At 29.0% G+C, this 19,463-nt stretch overlaps 1 protein-coding gene and 1 long non-coding RNA gene across 4 annotated transcripts; one reads left to right on the top strand and one right to left on the bottom strand.

The window, feature by feature from the left end:
• LOC127069854 (ATP-binding cassette subfamily G member 4-like) lies at nt 1-1,627 on the top strand. The gene is made up of 2 exons (XM_051007426.1): nt 1-1,495; nt 1,593-1,627. Exons 1-2 carry the CDS (start codon nt 40-42, stop codon nt 1,625-1,627), a joined length of 1,491 nt encoding a protein of 496 aa, XP_050863383.1. The 5' UTR covers nt 1-39.
• A 2,045-nt stretch (nt 1,628-3,672) lies between these two features.
• LOC127069652 (uncharacterized) lies at nt 3,673-12,603 on the bottom strand. Of its 3 annotated transcripts, none has more exons than XR_007783649.1 (4): nt 11,973-12,603; nt 10,369-10,580; nt 8,990-9,120; nt 3,673-5,996 (listed from the first exon to the last, which is right to left on the bottom strand). It is a non-coding gene; the product is annotated as an uncharacterized LOC127069652 (long non-coding RNA). The 3 variants fall into 3 exon arrangements; XR_007783650.1 differs by lacking the exon at nt 11,973-12,603 and adding an exon at nt 11,175-11,931; XR_007783651.1 differs by lacking the exon at nt 3,673-5,996 and adding an exon at nt 6,650-8,441.
• Between the last annotated feature and the right edge of the window lie 6,860 nt (nt 12,604-19,463).

The following is a 19,463-nucleotide window of genomic DNA, read 5'->3' on the forward strand; positions in this document are numbered from 1 at the left end:
ATCCTTAAAGGGATAAACGGTTTTTTTAAATCCGGAGAAATGACAGCTATCATGGGCCTGTCTGGAGCTGGAAAATCAACGTTGTTGAACATTTTGACGGGATTCAAACAAGACAAGAGCTTAAAGGGAAAAATAAATTACATCAATAACGAACGAAATAACATTACTTGGAACGAACATAAAAAGTACTCCTGTTATATATCTCAAAACGATCATCTTCCAAATTTATTTACAGTGAATGAAGCGATGACAATATCAGCCAATTTGAAAATAGATCAGAATCTGAATGGAAAAGCCAAACAGATTTTAATCGACGAGATTTTAGATACATTGGATTTGACGAAGGCAAAGAATACGCGTACGAATGAATTGAGCGGTGGACAAAAGAAGAGACTAAGTATCGCGTTAGAGTTAGTTACTAATCCTTCGGTGATGTACTTAGACGAGCCTACGACCGGTTTGGATTCATACTTTTCTCTTCAATGCGTGAAAATGCTACAAAAGCTAGCAAAAGGTAGCAGAACGATAATCTGCACAATCCATCAACCTAGCGCGCTAATATTCGAGATGTTCGATCATCTTTATTTGCTAGCCGATGGACGTTGCATGTACGAGGGAGCGCCTCAAAATATAGTCCAGTACTTTGCTAATTTAGATCTGCATTGTCCAAAATATCATAATCCTGCGGATTATATGATAGAAATCGTTAACAACGAATACGGGAACTTTAGCGATCAACTCGCCGCAGCAATCGAATGTAACAAAGCGATTTGGCGAGCAAATTCTTCGGAGAAATCGGCAACAATTGTCGAAGACAAGGTTACTCCAGATTACAACGAGGAAGAAAAAAGGATACTCTGGATAAAGACTCCTTCCGAATTTAAAAAATTTTTGATTTTACTCGATCGTTATTTTGTACAATTTCACAGAAATTGGACAATACTTTACCTGAAGCTGTTCATTTATTTTCTCGTAGGTATATTTCTTGGACTATTCTTCAAGGACGCCAATGTCGATTGTCACAAAATCATTAAAAATATCAAATATCTTGTCATCGTCACTATTTTCCTCTCTTACACAAACATAATGCCGGCTATATCGAAAATCTCTTCGGATCTAGCAATACTGAAGAAGGAGCAATTTAATAATTGGTATCACCTGAGAACTTATTATCTCGCTTTGCTAATAGCTAATATGCCTCTCCAATTATTTTGCACTCTTACTTTTTCTTCCATTTCATATTTTCTTAGTAATCAACCGTTCGAGTGGAACAGATTCTTTATGTTCTTTGGGATCGCTATCTTAACAAACTTCATCGCTGATAGTTTGGGATTCATTATCGGTATTTTGCTCAATCCCGTGAACGGTATCTTCACAAGTTCGGTCATCATAGGTATATTCTTATTGTTCGAGGGTGGTATTATTTTATTCAACCACATGCCAAAGTATCTCTATTACTTTAGTTATTTTAATTACTTGAAGTATAGTTTTGAAGGTTTGGTTCAATCCATATACGGATACAATCGCGAGAAATTTAAAATTTCTATCGATCTCACATATTGTTTATCGCAATCACCGCAAATTGTTTTTAGGGAACTTGAAATGGAAATTGATAAATATTGGCTGAACCTACTCATTCTAATCATCTTTTTCATTTTCTATCGAATTGTTGGTTACTACGTGTTGAAAAGAAATTTATTGCTAATGTGATATGACAACATGAACAATAATAATTAGAATATATATATACATATATAATTTATATCGTAATAATAACATAAATATACATATATAGTATATCTATATTATATACATATCATTAAAAATTGTTATAAAACAGAATTCTTACATCATTGAAAACTTTTCAAAACCGATCTACATTATATATTAATAGTTAACATCAGATTTGTAAATATCATTACACCTTAGTGTGAAATTAGTATTTTAAAAATGCATATATTCGTTTATTATAAAATATAATATATTTATATAAAATATGATATATTTTATAATTAGTTATTCAATAAAATTTATTCTTTATTCGAATTATCTGAGTTAGATCATCAAATTATTTACAACATCTTTAATCCTTTAGTTCCAGCACGTTTATAAAAGAATAAGTTTTTTCTAAATGAAATGCATCGTTGACAATTAGACTTTAACGTAATCGAACGGTACTTTATAGATACTCGATAAAAATGTTTCTATTTTATAACCTCGGTGATACGTAATTGATAAAGTAAATATAATAAATAAAATTATTCTTTAAAAAGAATCATGATTTATTTGAAGGTTCACTTATTAATATTATATATTTAATGTATATGCGACATTTGTAATCACAAAATGATAAAATTATAAAAACATTTAAAAATGCAACAATGTTTAATATTAAAATTAATATAAAGCGATATAATTTCACAATAACCAGCAATTTAATGGATGGATCGTGCTAGCATAAAATAAATGAAAGTAAAAAAAGATGCAAATATAACAAGCATACCGAACATAATTTGAACATCCATTCTTTGAGAGAACAACCATTTGGATGGTCACTACTGGTTTTGGTGATTTTTAAATTTCAGTTCTAGCTATTTATCTTTTCTTACGAAAATTTTACGTTCCATGATAGTTTGAGAGGATATTTTTTAATTTTGATATTAGTAATCGTTGAAATAGAAAAAGTAAGATCAGAAATAATATTTTTTATAATGAAAATTTTACAAGTATGTTGTATGTCTCTTTTTAATTTTTTAATTTTTTTTTAATCTTCTTTCTTTACTTATTTATTTTTTCTTTTTTGTAAAAACATCTTGCTTAAAAAATTCCATTTGGAAGTGTTATATCTGAAATTATTTCTCTACTATTACAAGAAAACTATTACAAAAGGATCGACAACAGAAATTATTTTTTCCTTAATTATTCTCATTATATTTTATTAATTGGTCCTTTTGAATCGAAGATTCATGTTTATGAAAAAATATTTCTGTCGTATGATCATCCGTTCTACGATATCCTTTGAAAATTTTTTTCTACATAGAATACTCTCTTACAATTAGTTTAGACAAGTATATAAAAAAAATCATTAAATTATCGATAGTCGGTCAAAAAACTGTAGTTTCGACAGTTGATCGGAAAGCTGTAATTCATTCAACTTCGAACAGATGGCACATCAATCAATTTCGTGATATCCGCAGTATTCGACTTTTTTCATTAACTTTGCATATTAGTTATTATTAATTATATAGGTACAGATTTGCACTCTAGTTCTAATCGAGACATTATTACTTATTTTCTTCCATCTAAAGCAAAAATTATTGATACAGTATTTTTGCTGTCGATATTAAGTCAGAAGCATACGAGTCTAGATAAGAAAAATATCGTCAATCTGAACAAAATGTTAGTATTTTTTCGAAATGCTATTATTTGCATATTTGCATTATCTTATTATTATTATATCTTATTATTACTTGAATATTTATTTACAATAGAAATTATATACAAAATATGTGTGTGTAATACGCGAGCACACATACACACACACACACAAAATAGATATATATATATATATATATATATATATATATACAATAGATTTATATAAATATATGTATATATACAATATAATAGATAAGTAGATATACGTATCTAATAAATGTCTACTTCTAAAAAGTTATCTAAAATCGATATACATTATATGTCACTAGTTAACATCAGATATGCAAATATTGTTACATGTTATTCTAGTATATCGTACACAAAATTTTCAATAGTTTTTTTAATAATATATATATTCATTTATTATAAAATATATCTTTTATAATAAGTTATTCAATAAAATCCGTTATTTATTCTTGTCATTTAACTTAAATCGTCTGATTGTGACTTTAACCCTTTCGTTTCTTCAGGCGAAAATATGTTTCTATAGATAGAATAAATGGCTGAAAACTAGATTTTAACATAATTGAGCGTTATTGATTTATATTGCTTAACAATTGTTACTAAAGAATTAATTTTGCAGCGTCAATCAGCAAGCTCGTTAAATACTACGCGATAATTGTAAGAATACAGTTAATATGATGCTATTGTGCAAATTTTCTTGTCTGTATAAAAGCAAAGCTTCAAGTAACAACGAATATGCAAATCAAAATCACATTGATGATATTGAAAGACGTTACTGTAAATTTTTGATATTTTAGTTTACAGAGAATTTTTAAATTATAGAACAAACTCAATGATAGCAGCATCACTCAAGATCGAAAAGATCGATGAAATCAAATAAATCACCCATATTGAGACTTCATAACTGTTGCCATTCATGTGAGAGACAGCATTTTCTCTTATTATTCGATGATACTTAATCAGCATTTTTTTTATTTTGTTACATTCTTATTTTCCCTGATGTGGAATTTGTACCATTTAATTTGTGATATAAATACTAAAGTACTTATAATAAATATTTGATATGTTTTATTTCACACAATGAAATTTTTATCGTATTATGAAAAATGTCGCTATTTCTTAACAATTGTCAAAATTTCTCTCTTTTATTAGTTTAGTTATGCAATTTATATTTTTATATCGGATGATGCAGTAATGCATCTTTTCAAAAATGAAAACAGAATGGCTGAAGTAGTAGTAAATACGTTTTTTTTTTTTTAAATAAAAACTGGTATAGCAAAAATTAGGAAAAAATCCTATTTTTTCTTATATGTAAATATTGACAGCTAAAAGTTAATTTAGTAATTACTAAATATTTTTAGAATGGCTGAAATTATATATTAGCAAATCTTTTTGAAACGTACTTAAGATATGATGAAACTTTCCACTATATAATAAAACTTACTCCGCATGTCGGTTACCATGTTTGCAAATTCACGCATAATTGAAAGAAAATAAACTTTCTTTACACTAAAATAATTAGTTGCGCCTTGAAATTCTAACACTATTCTAACATTAATTATAGTCAAAGGTTAATTAGTCCTTTATTAAAAAATTATAACATTTTATTGGCACTATGCAACTCGAAAATTTATTTAACCGCAATTAAATTTATTTGATTTCTATTAATTTTATCATTAATTAAATACTGACTTCAAACTTCGTCTTTTTTATTTGTTCAAAATATTTGTCATCTAAATTTTCTAGTTTTAAACTAATAACTGCCGTTGACTCAATCATTTTATATACTCTCCAAATAGCTTCTCGAAACTTTCTGTAACCAAACTGTTAATAAGTATAATACAATAAACAAAATTATTCTTTGAAATAACCTATTTAATCTAGATGAGAGATATTTTTAATTACAAGTTGAGAAAATCAAGAAAACGTTTAAAGATAATATTACTTTTAATAATAGAGTTTATTCTGATAAATTACAAGATTACATCTAATTTCACGGTAGTCAGCAATTTAAAAATGTAATATAATATAAATATCACAGACATCGTGTCTGAAGGTTCATTCTTCGACTGTTAAGCCATTTGGATCGTCATTACTGATTCCCTTGCTACTTAGAGTTGATTTCTAACTGTTTATCTTCTTTTTTACATATACGGAAATTCTACGTTACTCGATAGTGTTACATTTTATTTGAATGTATTTTGATCTTGATGTTTGTAATCGTGGAAAGTTAAAAAGTAAGATTAAAAATAATACCTTCCACAATATAAATTTTACATGTGCATATCTCATTCTAATTTTTCACTTTTTCAATTTTTCAATTATCTTATTTTTTTATATGACTACTTTGGTGGAACAGTTCTATTTGAAATTGTTACTTTTGAAATTATTCTTCATTAAACTATTATAAACGAGTCAACTTGACTATAATAGCAATTATTAAATACTTATTTTTCTTATTATTTATCATCGTAATACATCATTCCAGACCCACATAATATTTTACCATGAGTATCCTTTTTTAGTGCTTTCGGTCAAAAGATCCTTGGTTGGAAGAGAAATTCTCGTCGTATATCTTACCTTGGAAATTTCTTCTAGAAGAAAGAATTTTCTTCGTTAGATAAGTATATAAAAAGTAATCATTAATTTATCGATAATATCTATTAGTCAGTCACATATCGACGGTCGGTCACTCACCGACAATTGGTTAGTAAATTTTAGAGATTCATCAAATATTTGATAGATAACACCTCAATTAATTTCGTGATACCATAGGATGTTCAACTTTATCCTCCGTTAAGATTATATCAGATTAGTTATTATTAATTACATAGGTATTTGCAATTCTAATTCAGTCATCATTGTTTTTGGTGTAGTAAAAATTTCAAGATATACAAGAAGAACGGTTATGTTTATCATATAAATTATATTAATCGTATATATAATCGTACGAGTCAAGAATATGAAAATATTATATTTTAAATAAAAGAAGAAAGGATTTGGAAAAAATTTCTTTCAAGAATGGATAAGAAGTTATATAGAATTTGTTTTCCTTTTTTTCTTTGTTTTTTTTTTTTTTAACATCGTATTTATTCATGATATTTCTAAACTGTATGTTGAATTAATTTCTTAAAAAAAAAATGATTCAAACTAAATGATTTATTTACCTGAAATTTGTATTACATTTTTAGTCCATTTGATATCAGTTTTGCTGGCACTGTCACGAAATGTGTATTTAGAACAGTCAACGCCAGGACTCGACAAATGTTATTAATTAACATATGATAAATAAATTGCAGCACGTGATTGATAAATATTATATTTATAATCATATCTTTTTAAAGGAATACTATTCAAAAGAAAATACTATTTTTATAAAAGATCAACGTTTATCAAGCTCGTTATTAGATAGTCGAATGAAAAAGAAAAGGATAACGAAAAAGCAAATGTTTATAATATGTAGCCAATTCTCTTGAATTTGTTGAAGTCTCGATTGATATCGAGTTTTTCAATGTGACGAATAAAGTTCAAATAGATTACGTGGTTGAAAGAAACAAATCCTCAAGAGGATCAATTTTTCTTATCGAACGACGTATTATCTATCGTGGGTCAGAAGAAAACTAGTAAATCGAGGTCATTGAACATTTTGACGAAATTTGAATAAAACAAGAATCTAAAGGACAAGATAAATTATCTCAATAACAAAGGAAATAAGAAATAGGTATAAAAAATACTACTGTTATATATTGCAAGAAGATCACCTTCCTAATCTATTACATTTACAATGAAATATTTACAGTGACATCAGCAAATTAGAAAATGGACAACAATCTGAATCAAAAGACGAAACAGATGCTGATCGACGTATATAATCTATATAAGTACTTAGTCGAATTTGATGAGGATTGAGAACACGCCTACGAATAAACGGTGGATACAAGCATTGCTTTCGGTTAGAACTGTTAGATAATCCTTTGGTGATGTTTTTAGACGAGTCTACAACCGATTTGGATTTCTCAATACGTGAAAATGCTTCAGAAGTTAACGACAGGCGATACGACGATAATCTGTACAATCCGTCAACCTAGTTCATCTGTTTACGAGATGTTCGATCACGTTTACTTGCTAACCGATAAACGTTGCATATATAGGATAGTAACTAAAAATACAATCAACTATTTCGCTAATTTTATTCTGCACTACCCAAAATATCATAATCCTACAGACTGTATTATTATAGCAACGAATTACATTATGAGAAATTCAGACATCAATTTATAAATATATAGATCAAGTAAAAGCCCCTTGATATTGAATATCATAAACATGCTGATTCTTTATTTACTTACTTTTTACACGATTACTTACTTTTTACTTTAGCCGATCGCTGAAGTTTCCGCGTTCGTTGCTAAGGATTCCTATCATATAATCCCCAGGATTATGATATTTTCGACAATGCAGACCTAAATTAGCATAGTAGCCGATTGTGTTTTTAGCTGCTTCGTCGTACATGCAACGTCCGTTGGCTAGTAGGTGAACGTGATCGAACATCTCGAACATCATTTTGTAAGCTTACATCCTAATGTAAGCTGATGGATTATGCAGATTATCATTCTATCGCCTATCGCTAATTTCTGTTGCATTTTCACACGGTGAAAAGAGGAATAGGGATACAGACTGGTCATAGATTCGTCCAAAAACATCATCATAAAATTATCAACCAGCACCATATGTAATTCGTACGTACATATGTATATAAGTAAGTACTTACTTACTTGATCCTCATCAAACTTATATTTATAATACAATATTTAAAATATCGTCGATCAGCATTTGTTCGGTTTTCTGATCCAGATTGTTACCTATCTTCAAATTGGCTAATATCGTCATCACTTCGTTCTCTGTAAATAGATTCAGAAGATGTTCTTCTTGCAATGTATAACTATCTTTATTTTCTTTGTTATTCAGCCTGTTTGTCTTTCACTTTAAACTTCTTTTTTATACGAAAATCTAGTCGTATATCGATTGAACAAAATCTCCTAAAACACAAACCTCAAGTATCATTTCAGTTTAAATGCATTTACTTATACAATATTCTCGCTTCTTCATTTTCTTTAAATAAATGCGTAAACATTTAAGAAGAACAAAAGAAAAGAAATTACACGAAGCATAAAATTATTGTATACATTCTAAATAGTAGAGAAAAATATTAGAATCTTTCGTACGTTTAAATATTCAATATCTATAATATCTCATCGCTTCTTCGTTTCATCTTCTTTTCTTCGCATGTAAATATGTAAAAATAGATACAAGACAAGAAAAAAAGAAAGAGCAAGAAATTTAATTATAAAATCTAAAAAAAAAGAGGAAAAAACTGAAGAGATTATAATTGTAAACAAATTGAAATAAATTCATTTATATATGTTCATCCATATCCGATATTTCTTTCTCTCTCCCTCTCTTCTGTTTCTCTTTTTCACCTTCTTTTCCAAATTTATTTTTCTCTTTTTTTTCTTTTCTTCTCTTCGTTTCCTCCTCTCTTCTCACTTTCTTATTACTATTATTATTAGTCTTTACGGTTTTGTACCTTGTAGTCATAGTCGTCGGCGTCGTCGTCGTCGACGTCGGCGTCGTCGGCGTCGTCTTCGTCTTCGTCGTCATCAGCATCGTCTGGTCCCGGTCATCTTCAATCTCTGAGGCGCCGGCGTCTCTGACTGACTGAATAAATATACGTAAATTCAAGTCAGATAGTTACTGAATCCGGTTCACGCTATCAAACTGCCTTCGGCGTTTATTTTACGAGTATGTGTATTTATACATGTAAACACTATATTTGTATGACTCTACTTATACATACGTACGTATAAACACACACTTATATGTGTGTGTGTTTGTCTGTATGTATATATATATTTTTTTTGTATATATCACAACATGCCATCCTAAATTTCGTGTTTTTGGACTTCAAATAAACCTGGCGCCGTCTCCGACCAACTTCTTTTACTTTCGGAGACTAAATCCTATCTATATACATTATCCCCACCATTTCTCCCATTATCAAGATAATTATTAGTCTGGCATGAGAAATAAATGCGAAATGTTTTCTTCGAATATATCGATATTAATACTACGCTACCACCAATAAATTTACTCAAAAATTTATGATTATGTGCATTTCTTCTCCTTTATAATCAATTAGATTGTCTTCATTAAAGTAATCCTGTATTAATAATAACCATAATACTATTTCATTTAAATAGGTTTAATTTAATTAAAATTTAAATTTAAGTTTTATATACATATAATAATATCTATATATATATATTTTTTCTTTTTTTCTGGACTTTTTAATAATCTTCTCTCTCAGTTACTTTCTACAAAAAAGATAAAGATGAATCTCAACAATTTCAAGACGAAATAGATCTTAAAATTTTCTCTAATCACGTAATCCCTAAATTCCTAAACATATTGAAAGATTTTTCATTCGAATTAAACTAAATGCGTTCTAATAACAATGAAATATCGTTTCTTTTAATAACATATAATAAATTCTGGATTCATATACTTATAATGAATGATATGAAATAAAATGAAATGAAATGAAATGAAATGAAATGAAATTACACGAAATGAATTCTATCACAAGAAAATGATTTAGATTTTCGAAATTAAAGAAATAAAAGAATAAGTAACTTGTACATTATTTTCAACGTTAAATAAACAAAGAAAAAAAAAGAAGAAGAAGAAAAATAAACAATCTCGACTGAGACCATAATCATTGCTAGCAATTGAGAACCACCGTTGCAAGTGAAGCATCAGTGGAAGATGGTTAATTAATAGATTATCTTAGAATTCGTGAAAAAATCGTAAAATCTCGTCTTCTCGTTCTTCGATTTATGAACAATGATACCTAACCCGACTTCTTGGAAAATTATCTGACTCTATGTTATATGTATTTATACGTACCTACTCTTGACGAATTTTGGTTTTGACGTCCTTCCTGGAAGGGCCAAGGATAAGGTCCATACTTAAATTTCCCACATCAAGAATTTATCTTGTGTGTGTGTCTGATGACGTCAATCGGCCAACGTGGCACAAACGTTTTCCACGAAAGGAGGATCCTTTCCTCCATCATTTCACTCTGTATATTTCTTTCCTCCTTTCTTACTCTGAACAACCTGCGACAATAAATATAGGAAAACATAAATCATATTGGACAAATATAGGTATAGATTTACCTATATATTTGTTTAAATAATTAATTGTATCGGATTGATTGAATAATTGATAATATATGGCAATTTTTATTATTTGACGTTTAAATAAATAACAATGAATAGATTATAATTCTTGCAAAAACAATAGAAAATATATAAATTATATTGAACAAGTATATAAATACTACCTATAGATGTATTCGTTTAATTATTTCATTGGGTTGAGCTGACTGATTGATGATATATTGGAATTTGTGTTACAATATTTTATTCTAAATAAAAAAAATAAATTATGTTTGTTTATGTATTATAACATAATATAATAATATAATATAGAATTGGTCAATACTACTGATAAAAAAATACATACATATATAATTAAATATTCGTTTAAATCTTTAATTGTTGAATCGACTAATAAGTAAAGTAAGAATTTGCATTATTTTATATATAAATAAATAATATCATCTATAGTATGTCAATTGTCCATATATATAATAATATAAGTATTGATAAATGCAATGGAGATAACTTGGAATAAAAATTATTACTTACACTTGATGACTTTCATTATTATCGGTACACATACTTTATCCAAGTTTTTTTATAACAATTATGTAAGTTATACATCAACGACATATCTGACATATACTTATACCTATTTGATAGATATATTACGTAAATATTTCGTAACGTAATGAAGACAAATAAACAAATACAATAGCAATACATGTTATCTACATAAAAAACTTTAACATAAGATAAAAGAATCTTCATGTAAGTATATCTATTTTAAAATGTAAAAATCATTCGATCGATGATTTAGATATCTAGATTAATTTCTAATCGACGAAAAAAGATTTTCTTTTCCTCAACAACTTTTTATCATTTATATTAATTTATTCATAATAAATACAGTCGAGTAGATACTTCATATAAAAATTCCGATACATTATTTGTTTTATAAAACTTATAAAACAAAGTTTATTCTTTCGATAAAACACGAGCCATTGATTACGAAGCTGGTCTAAGTAAAAAAAAATTAAAAATAAAATAAATTTATTCCGTAATTCGTAGATATAGCCATACGAATTACACAACAAATAAAATCTTTTTTCTTTTTTTTCTTTCTTTTAACTTTTGAATTAGCTCGTACTGAATATTATATTTAATATAATTATATTAAATTATGATATATTGTAGCATAATATATACAGTGTAGTATATATGTTTTGTATTATATTATATTATATTAAATTATAATTATATCATTTGAAAACGCAATGGAGCAAGTAGTTTATATTGAAATAAATATACGAAAGATAATTCGATATAAAAGATTGGTGGTCTTACGGGGTCGGTTGTGAATGCGACGCAAATGGCCGCGCGCGTCCGATATTTGTCCACTTATAGTCGTCAATGGTACAAACGTAGGATCATATCGATCGAATCGTTGGGAATGCCTATGACGTCAAAAGATATATATCGTTTGTTCCTCCTTTGACCCGCTTCCTTGACCTGACAAAGGCAGAGACAAAGAAATAAAAAAAGAGTGAACAAACGCGCACGCGTCTCTTTAGTGGTACCGAAGACGAAGAAGATGAAGAAAAAGAAGATAAAGAAAAAAAGAAGATAACGAAGATGAAGATGAAGGAAAAGAAGAAGAAAACAATGAAGATGATGAAGAAGAAGAAGAAGAAGAAGAAGAAGAAGAAAAAGAAGTAGAAGTAGAAAAAGAAATTTCCTCTTCCAATCAGCTCGTGTCAATTTGCGTTGGGGCCAAGAGTAAAGAGGGAAAAGAACGAGGATGATGGCGTTCGTTCTAAGAATCCTTCGTCGTTCGTATAAGTTTGCTGACGTCATTAAGGGGATACGTGATAGCGCAGTCGAGCATACCGGCCGGGCGTTGAAATTCTTCGTAGGGATGGTCCTCCAGCTCCTACGTGACCGGTATCACGTATACATACTTTCTCTCTCAACCCTTCCCCCCTCCCTCCGCGCGCACACACACACAACCCCCCACCCACCCTTGGGAAAGAACTAGATTTAGATCGGTATCTCTTTTTAGTCCCTTTCTCATCGATCATGTCCGAGGAATATTTTTTACTTTTTAGTTATGGATCGAGATCCATATAGATCGTTAATGAGATAAAGATTTCGAAATAACAATCTTTTTATTCATTTTCGATTTCTTTCGAGTTTCGTTTTTGTATGAAATGTGACGATTGATAGATCCGTTAATAAAAAGGGAGAATGATTTTTTAATGAAAAGTTATTTATTCCAGTCGAGTTTAATTTTATATGGAATCGATCGATAGATCATTAACAAGATGAGAATAATTTTTCAATGAAAATGTATTTCTTGTTTCGAGCTCATCTTTGTATGGATCCATCGATAGAACATTTACAGAGTGAGAATAACGTTCTAATGAAAACGTATTTCTTATTTCTTGTTGATTTTTGTATGGATCGATCGATAGATCATTACAGAGGTGACGACGTCTTCGATATAAAAAGTACGTACATGTTATTCTATGTTAACTTTATATCCGTATCGATCGATCGATCGAAATGTGTCATCACTAAGATGACATCAATTTTCGAAGAAATCTGTATGTTCTTTCCTGTCCATTTTAATTCTATATCGATCAGAATAGATCATTCTTGGAATGACGATAATAAAAAATGATGATAACTATTTCAAATAAGACAGCAAGTAAGTACGTATTTCTCCGTCAATTTTCGTTCGATCCATCGATCGAAATAGATCATCATCGTGATGACGCTAACTTTGAATAGAAAAAAAAACACATCTACATACGTATATAAGTTGTTTATCGTTCGAGTTTTGCATCAAGATCGATCGAAATACATAGATCATACCTAATCGAGTGCAGGATCGAAGAGATAAATAAAAATGACGATTACTTTCGAAAGAAAACACATGCGTTCTCGGTTATGGTCGATCGTTTATAGATGAACTCATCGTTAAAACAATTGTGCTTCGTTAAAACGATAAAAATTCCAAAACGATCAATATATGGTGGCTTCGTTCGCGTGTCTATACGTATGAACCCGGCTTGATTAGCTTCTTGGAAAACGCGTAGCGTAGTTTAGCAAGACGAACCGGAACATCACGCGCTAGCTGACCGAGTTGTACACGCGTCGATAAACCCAACCAAAGACACGTGGATGCGACAACATCATTATATTAATTAGATATTATTATATAGATAGATAATATTTCGATTAATCGAATCAGATGACTTTTCCTTCTTCCCTATTTCTTTTCAAATAATATCGATCAATTTAACTATTTCAGAAAATCAATTTAAGTAATTCTTTACTAATTTATTCACATTATTTTCTTTACCATTAAGTGAATAAAGGAATACTTAAATTTATAAAAAAATGTAAAATATATCAAGAGAATTAGTATTAAATTAGTATTATAATATCTATTAGAATACTATTAATATAATATAATAAAATGCTAGATAAAATACGATGTAAAACAAAGAGAGGGAAAGAGAGTATCTATTAGAGAGAGAATATTAATTTACATTATATAGTTACATTTACCCTATATAATAATAATTCATAAACAATTTATTTAAATCTATATGATAATACCTAATCCGCAGCACAACAATTTTGTTTCAATATTATTAATCTTAATAACATAAAAATAATTTGTATAAACTATTTCACGTAAATAATATAATAACAATAACAATAACAACAACAACAACAATACAAAATAATTTATTAAAATACAATCTTAGACAAATCTTAAACAAATCTAAAAATAATTTATATCCAATTATAAATCCAATATACCTATATTTATCCTTTAATAAAAATCGTAATATCAAAAAGATCGAAGTAACCGGAAGTCGAAGGATCAATCGATTGCACTTTTTTTCTTATTTCTTTGTTTTTTTTTGGAAGGGTTCCTTCTTGAAAGAGAACACATTTCAACGAGGAATATTTATAAAATTGAAAAGGAGCTCTCTTTCTCTCTCTGTCTCTGTCTGTATCTCTATCTCTCTCAGTGGGTGGTAGCGATGGTGATGATGGCGGCGGCGGCAGCGGCGGCGGCGCGTCTTTGAATGTTTTGTCGTGAGTTCGCGGTGTGACGGCGATACCACCTCCGTGCCAATAAACCTGTCGGCGGATCGTTTTGGATTCTCGGGAGACGATCGCTCTCTGACGCGACGACTCTCTCTCTCTCTCTCTCTCTCTCTCTCTCACTTTCTTGAGACGCGAGACACGCTAACGGATACATAGGTTTTCCATAAGAGAATCATATTTTCTCGGGTGGCGCCTAAACGTTGGCGGGGCAGCTGTTCGCCGGAATCGACCCCGAGAAACGGTGAACGCTTCGTCTACTTCTTCGTCTTATTATTATTATTAGTGTTGTTGTTGTTGTCGTTGTCGTTGTCGTTGTCGTTGTCGTTGTTGTTATTATTATTATTCCTCTTTTTCTTTTTCATCTTATTCTTTTCGTCTATCTTCTTATCTTCGCAAAGACTCTCTCTCTCTTTCTCTTTCTCAGTCTCCTACTGATCGCACCCAGATGTACCTCTCTCGTAGATTGCCACAAGAGGTATACGTAGATATTAATATAGAAAAAATATATAAGAAACTCGTATTTTTTTTATATTTGTTTCTTTTTTTTTTTTTTTTGATTAATAAACATTAAAACTACCAGACCCGTCTAAATGACGTAATTTTAAATTTCTTCTTTTATCATTATCAAGATTATAATTATATAATGTTAAAATGTTATACAAAAAATGTTTTTCGTGTATGTCTATATACGTCGCAATGATCTAATTAATATATTAAATAGATCTAATTGTAAATTAACTTTTTACACACTTTATTTTTCTTTTTGACATAGAACACTTTTATACTTACTGGTTGATATAAACTATATCTTAATATATCGGAATAATTATTGGTAATTCTATTGTTAATGACTATGTAATCGTTCTTGATAACACATTTATACAATTCGATTAAATATCATGTATTTGTAAATAATAATTTTACTTTTCGATTCGATCTTATACATGCATATGATAGAAATAATATTTTACTGTGATTCGTTTATCCACGGAATAAGAGTAACACCGCGAATCATTTGCGAATCAGACACAAGCGGTTGGACCATCGTTTCTCTCGCGTGATGCCTGATTCACTTAGCTTCCTATATTTAGAGTCGTACAGGCCGACGACGGTTCTTTTAAACCGTAAACAATGTCACATCAATGTCACAGCTCTACGAGCGTAAGCACAATTGCAGAAAACATTTCTCTTTCTTTCTTTCTTTCTTTCTTTCTTCGTTTTTTATTTTCTTTTTTTCTTCAATCTTTGATAATCTCTCGATCACGATTTTGTAGGACCGATCAATTAAAAAAAAATAATTAATAGATCATCGAAACTTTCTTTAAAAATTCTTGGATAATGAAATCGTAATTTCTGCATATAATTTTTAGATATGTATATTATATGACATTTTTTATTTGCATGATATTCGATGATCGATCGATATAGTAATATCATCGATAAAAATGATCGATAATTCGTTCGAATATCTCTATTGAAATTTTTTAAAATAGTGAAGTCATATTTTTTTTACACTCTAATCGCGTCAGTGAAATTACTAACAAACCACGTCAATCGTGTTGTTAATACAAACGATGGTCGTTTATTTCATCTGGGAAGATGAAATACGAGAGACAGGAAGTCCTTACGCAAGTGTGAAATACATGGAAGTAAGTATATATGAAGCGATAATGTCTAACGTGTAAGGAAAAAAGAAAGAAAATATATAATAGATAAGGAGTTAGTTACAAATGCTCGTGGCGAGCCACGCGAGAGGCACGTGCACGTTGCTCGTTGAAAGAGTGTCTTTCTTCTTTGAAACAGATTCTTCATTCTTTTTTTCTTTAGGTACTTTGAGCTTTGAACAATTTTTTGTAAATAATATATATATATATATATACATATATAAACATATTTTCTCAAAGGTAAATAAAATCGACAAAATTCAATTAAGACATCGAGAGGATTAAATAAATATATAATCTAAATCATTTTATTTCATAATTATTTTTTAATTTTTTAATCATTTTCATTGCCCTTTTGATACTCTGAATAAATTCAAACGAAATTTTTTATAGAGAATATAAATTAAAATAATTACATTAACATATAAATTAATTACAATTGTATTGAAAATTTCTTAAACGTTAAAATATTCCATATAATTTCACATAATTAAAAGAAAGAAAAGGGAAAGAAAATATTTCATCGTATAAATAAAGGTCTACATATAATAAATGTACTTTGAGAGAGAAAGTATAAATTTTTGAGTGATATAAAAAATGTATTGATCTCTCTCGCGACTCTGGTTAATTTTATATTTTTTGAATATGTAAAACAGCAGACCTAAGTACATATTCATAATTTACAGAAAAGAAAAAAACAGAGAAAGAAAAACAAAAAAAAAATAATAAAAGTTAGGCAAAATAATTTTAAAGAAATGCAGATATCTAATTGATTTTTTTTAAATACATTTAGGAACATTTTTGGACCAGCTAGGAAGACTTTTTGCTTGTCTCTGTAGATCGAAAATGAGAGTTGTTTCACGACCATTCTAAAAATAAAAAAAGAAAGGGAGCAGAGAAAGTGTTTTCTATCTGCGAGAGCGATCGTTTTGAAGGATTGCCAAAATTTCGGCAGTATTGTTCGTATTAAATGACAAATAAGCCTAGACGCGTTCGAGAGAAGAAACTCGAATAACCTTATTGTAGTATATTGTTGTATCTATATGTAGTATATGCACCCATCAGGATGACGTCATAGCTCAAATAAAGCTATATTTATGTGTGGCGTGTGTGTGTGTGTATACATATACGTATTGCTTACACAATTAAATATTTAAATTTTATATTAAACTAGAATTTTATAGCACATAGGACACACAGCACAGGTGTCATTTTATAGATAAAATTTTATAAAAAATTAAATCATTTAAAATTTTGCAGGATGCATCAGATACGTATCTCATTTAAGAGAGAGAGAGAGAGAGAGAGAGAGAGAGAGAGAGAGAGAGAGAACCCTTCGCTCGTTTATTATATTTTAATATTATGTTTTATAGATAATATTTAAAAAAAATTAACATGGTCTATCTATATTTTACATCCGAACATATAGGATAACTAAAATAAATTTCATTTAGATTGGACAAAAATAGTAAGAATTTATAGGGAAATTCATTAACAAAAAAGAACAGAGATTTTAACTTTTATATTAATAATCTTTGGTATCTATAACGCGCGTGAGAAATGTGTCTACGTACTTACTACTACTCGGCTTCGTCTCAAAGCCGAGCTAACCAAGAAGAGACTCCTATTTTATTCTTATTTATGGGAGCTAACCGTTGCCAATGACACTGTTGCGCGAAAAACATGTTTCTTATGAAATGAGTTAGATGTATACAACGGTGTCATTGCTCGATAAATGCGAGAGAGAATGCGACATATATAGATATACATGTGTGTATATACGCACACAGGCGTTAAAACTAGAGCTAGAACTATCTAAATTTATTAATTAATTTTAGATAATTCTTATTAATCTTTTACTTTTATTTATAAGATATTGAAAATAATAATTGAATTTGTGTAACAGAATTTTTTAATACAATCTATAAAAAAATTGTATATAATTTTATTACATTATATATCTACATTTATTATAAACATTATAATTGCGAAGTTTATAGATATTATACCAATTATAAGTAAATATATAATGTATAATTTAGAAAAAAAGACTAGATTAATATGTAAAAAATTTGATAAAATTCATATATACGAAGAAATTGTATAATTTTGTCGTAAAAGAAAATCAAACTTACAAAATAAATATCTATATACATAAGAACTCGTGTATGACGAATTTTAAAATTACATAGAAGCGATAATAAAAAAAAGAAACGTATTAATATTGTAACGTTCGGAATTCGTATAATCATAATTCTGACTAAAATAAAATACCCATTTTGACTAATAAAATAAAATGAATTGAAATATGAACGTTAGGTAAATACATATATAGACATTCTAAAATATTGCTGTTGTTATTCTTTCTTATATTATACAAACATGTTATCTTTCTTTTCTTCTTGTTTTTCTTTAAATTCTATTATATTTAATGATCGCATCAATCGCTTTGTTTATTAGCGAAATAAGGCAAAGTTCGCTGTTTATTATACAGTTTGTCGCACTTTAAACAATGTACATTTAAACTTTGTATACTTTTTATACTTTGTCCCTTAAATTATCTTTTAAGAAGAATTTTATTGAAATGTTTTCTATAAGATAAATATTCTTAGAATCATCTAGTAATACACCTTTAGTAGTTAAACACGTATCTCTGTAATGTGTATAGAACAATGAAATAATATGTGGTATGTGTGCGAAAAGAAAGATATGTACATATGTACATACAAATATCATTGTCGACTTACAATGTAACAGTTGGAGTTTCGATCGGAAACAAAATTTGAACCCTCGCTGACTCTCTCTCTCTCTCTTTCTTTTGGACTGCGTAGGATAAGAAAAGCAAAGAGAGAGAGAGAGAGAGAGAGAGAGAGAGAGAGAAGAGAGACAAAGAAGAGAAAGAGAGGAGAAAGAAAAGACAGAGAGAGGAGAGAAGGAGAGAGAGAGAGAGTACGATAAACTCACGCTGTGCGTAACTCTTCTCTCCCGGAGGAAAGAAAGACAGAAATGACGCAATTTAAAGACGGCAGTCGTAAGCCGCCTCTCG

The sequence above is a fragment of the Vespula vulgaris genome, chromosome 16, assembly GCF_905475345.1.
Source record: "Vespula vulgaris chromosome 16, iyVesVulg1.1, whole genome shotgun sequence".
NCBI classification, from domain to species: domain Eukaryota; kingdom Metazoa; phylum Arthropoda; class Insecta; order Hymenoptera; family Vespidae; genus Vespula; species Vespula vulgaris.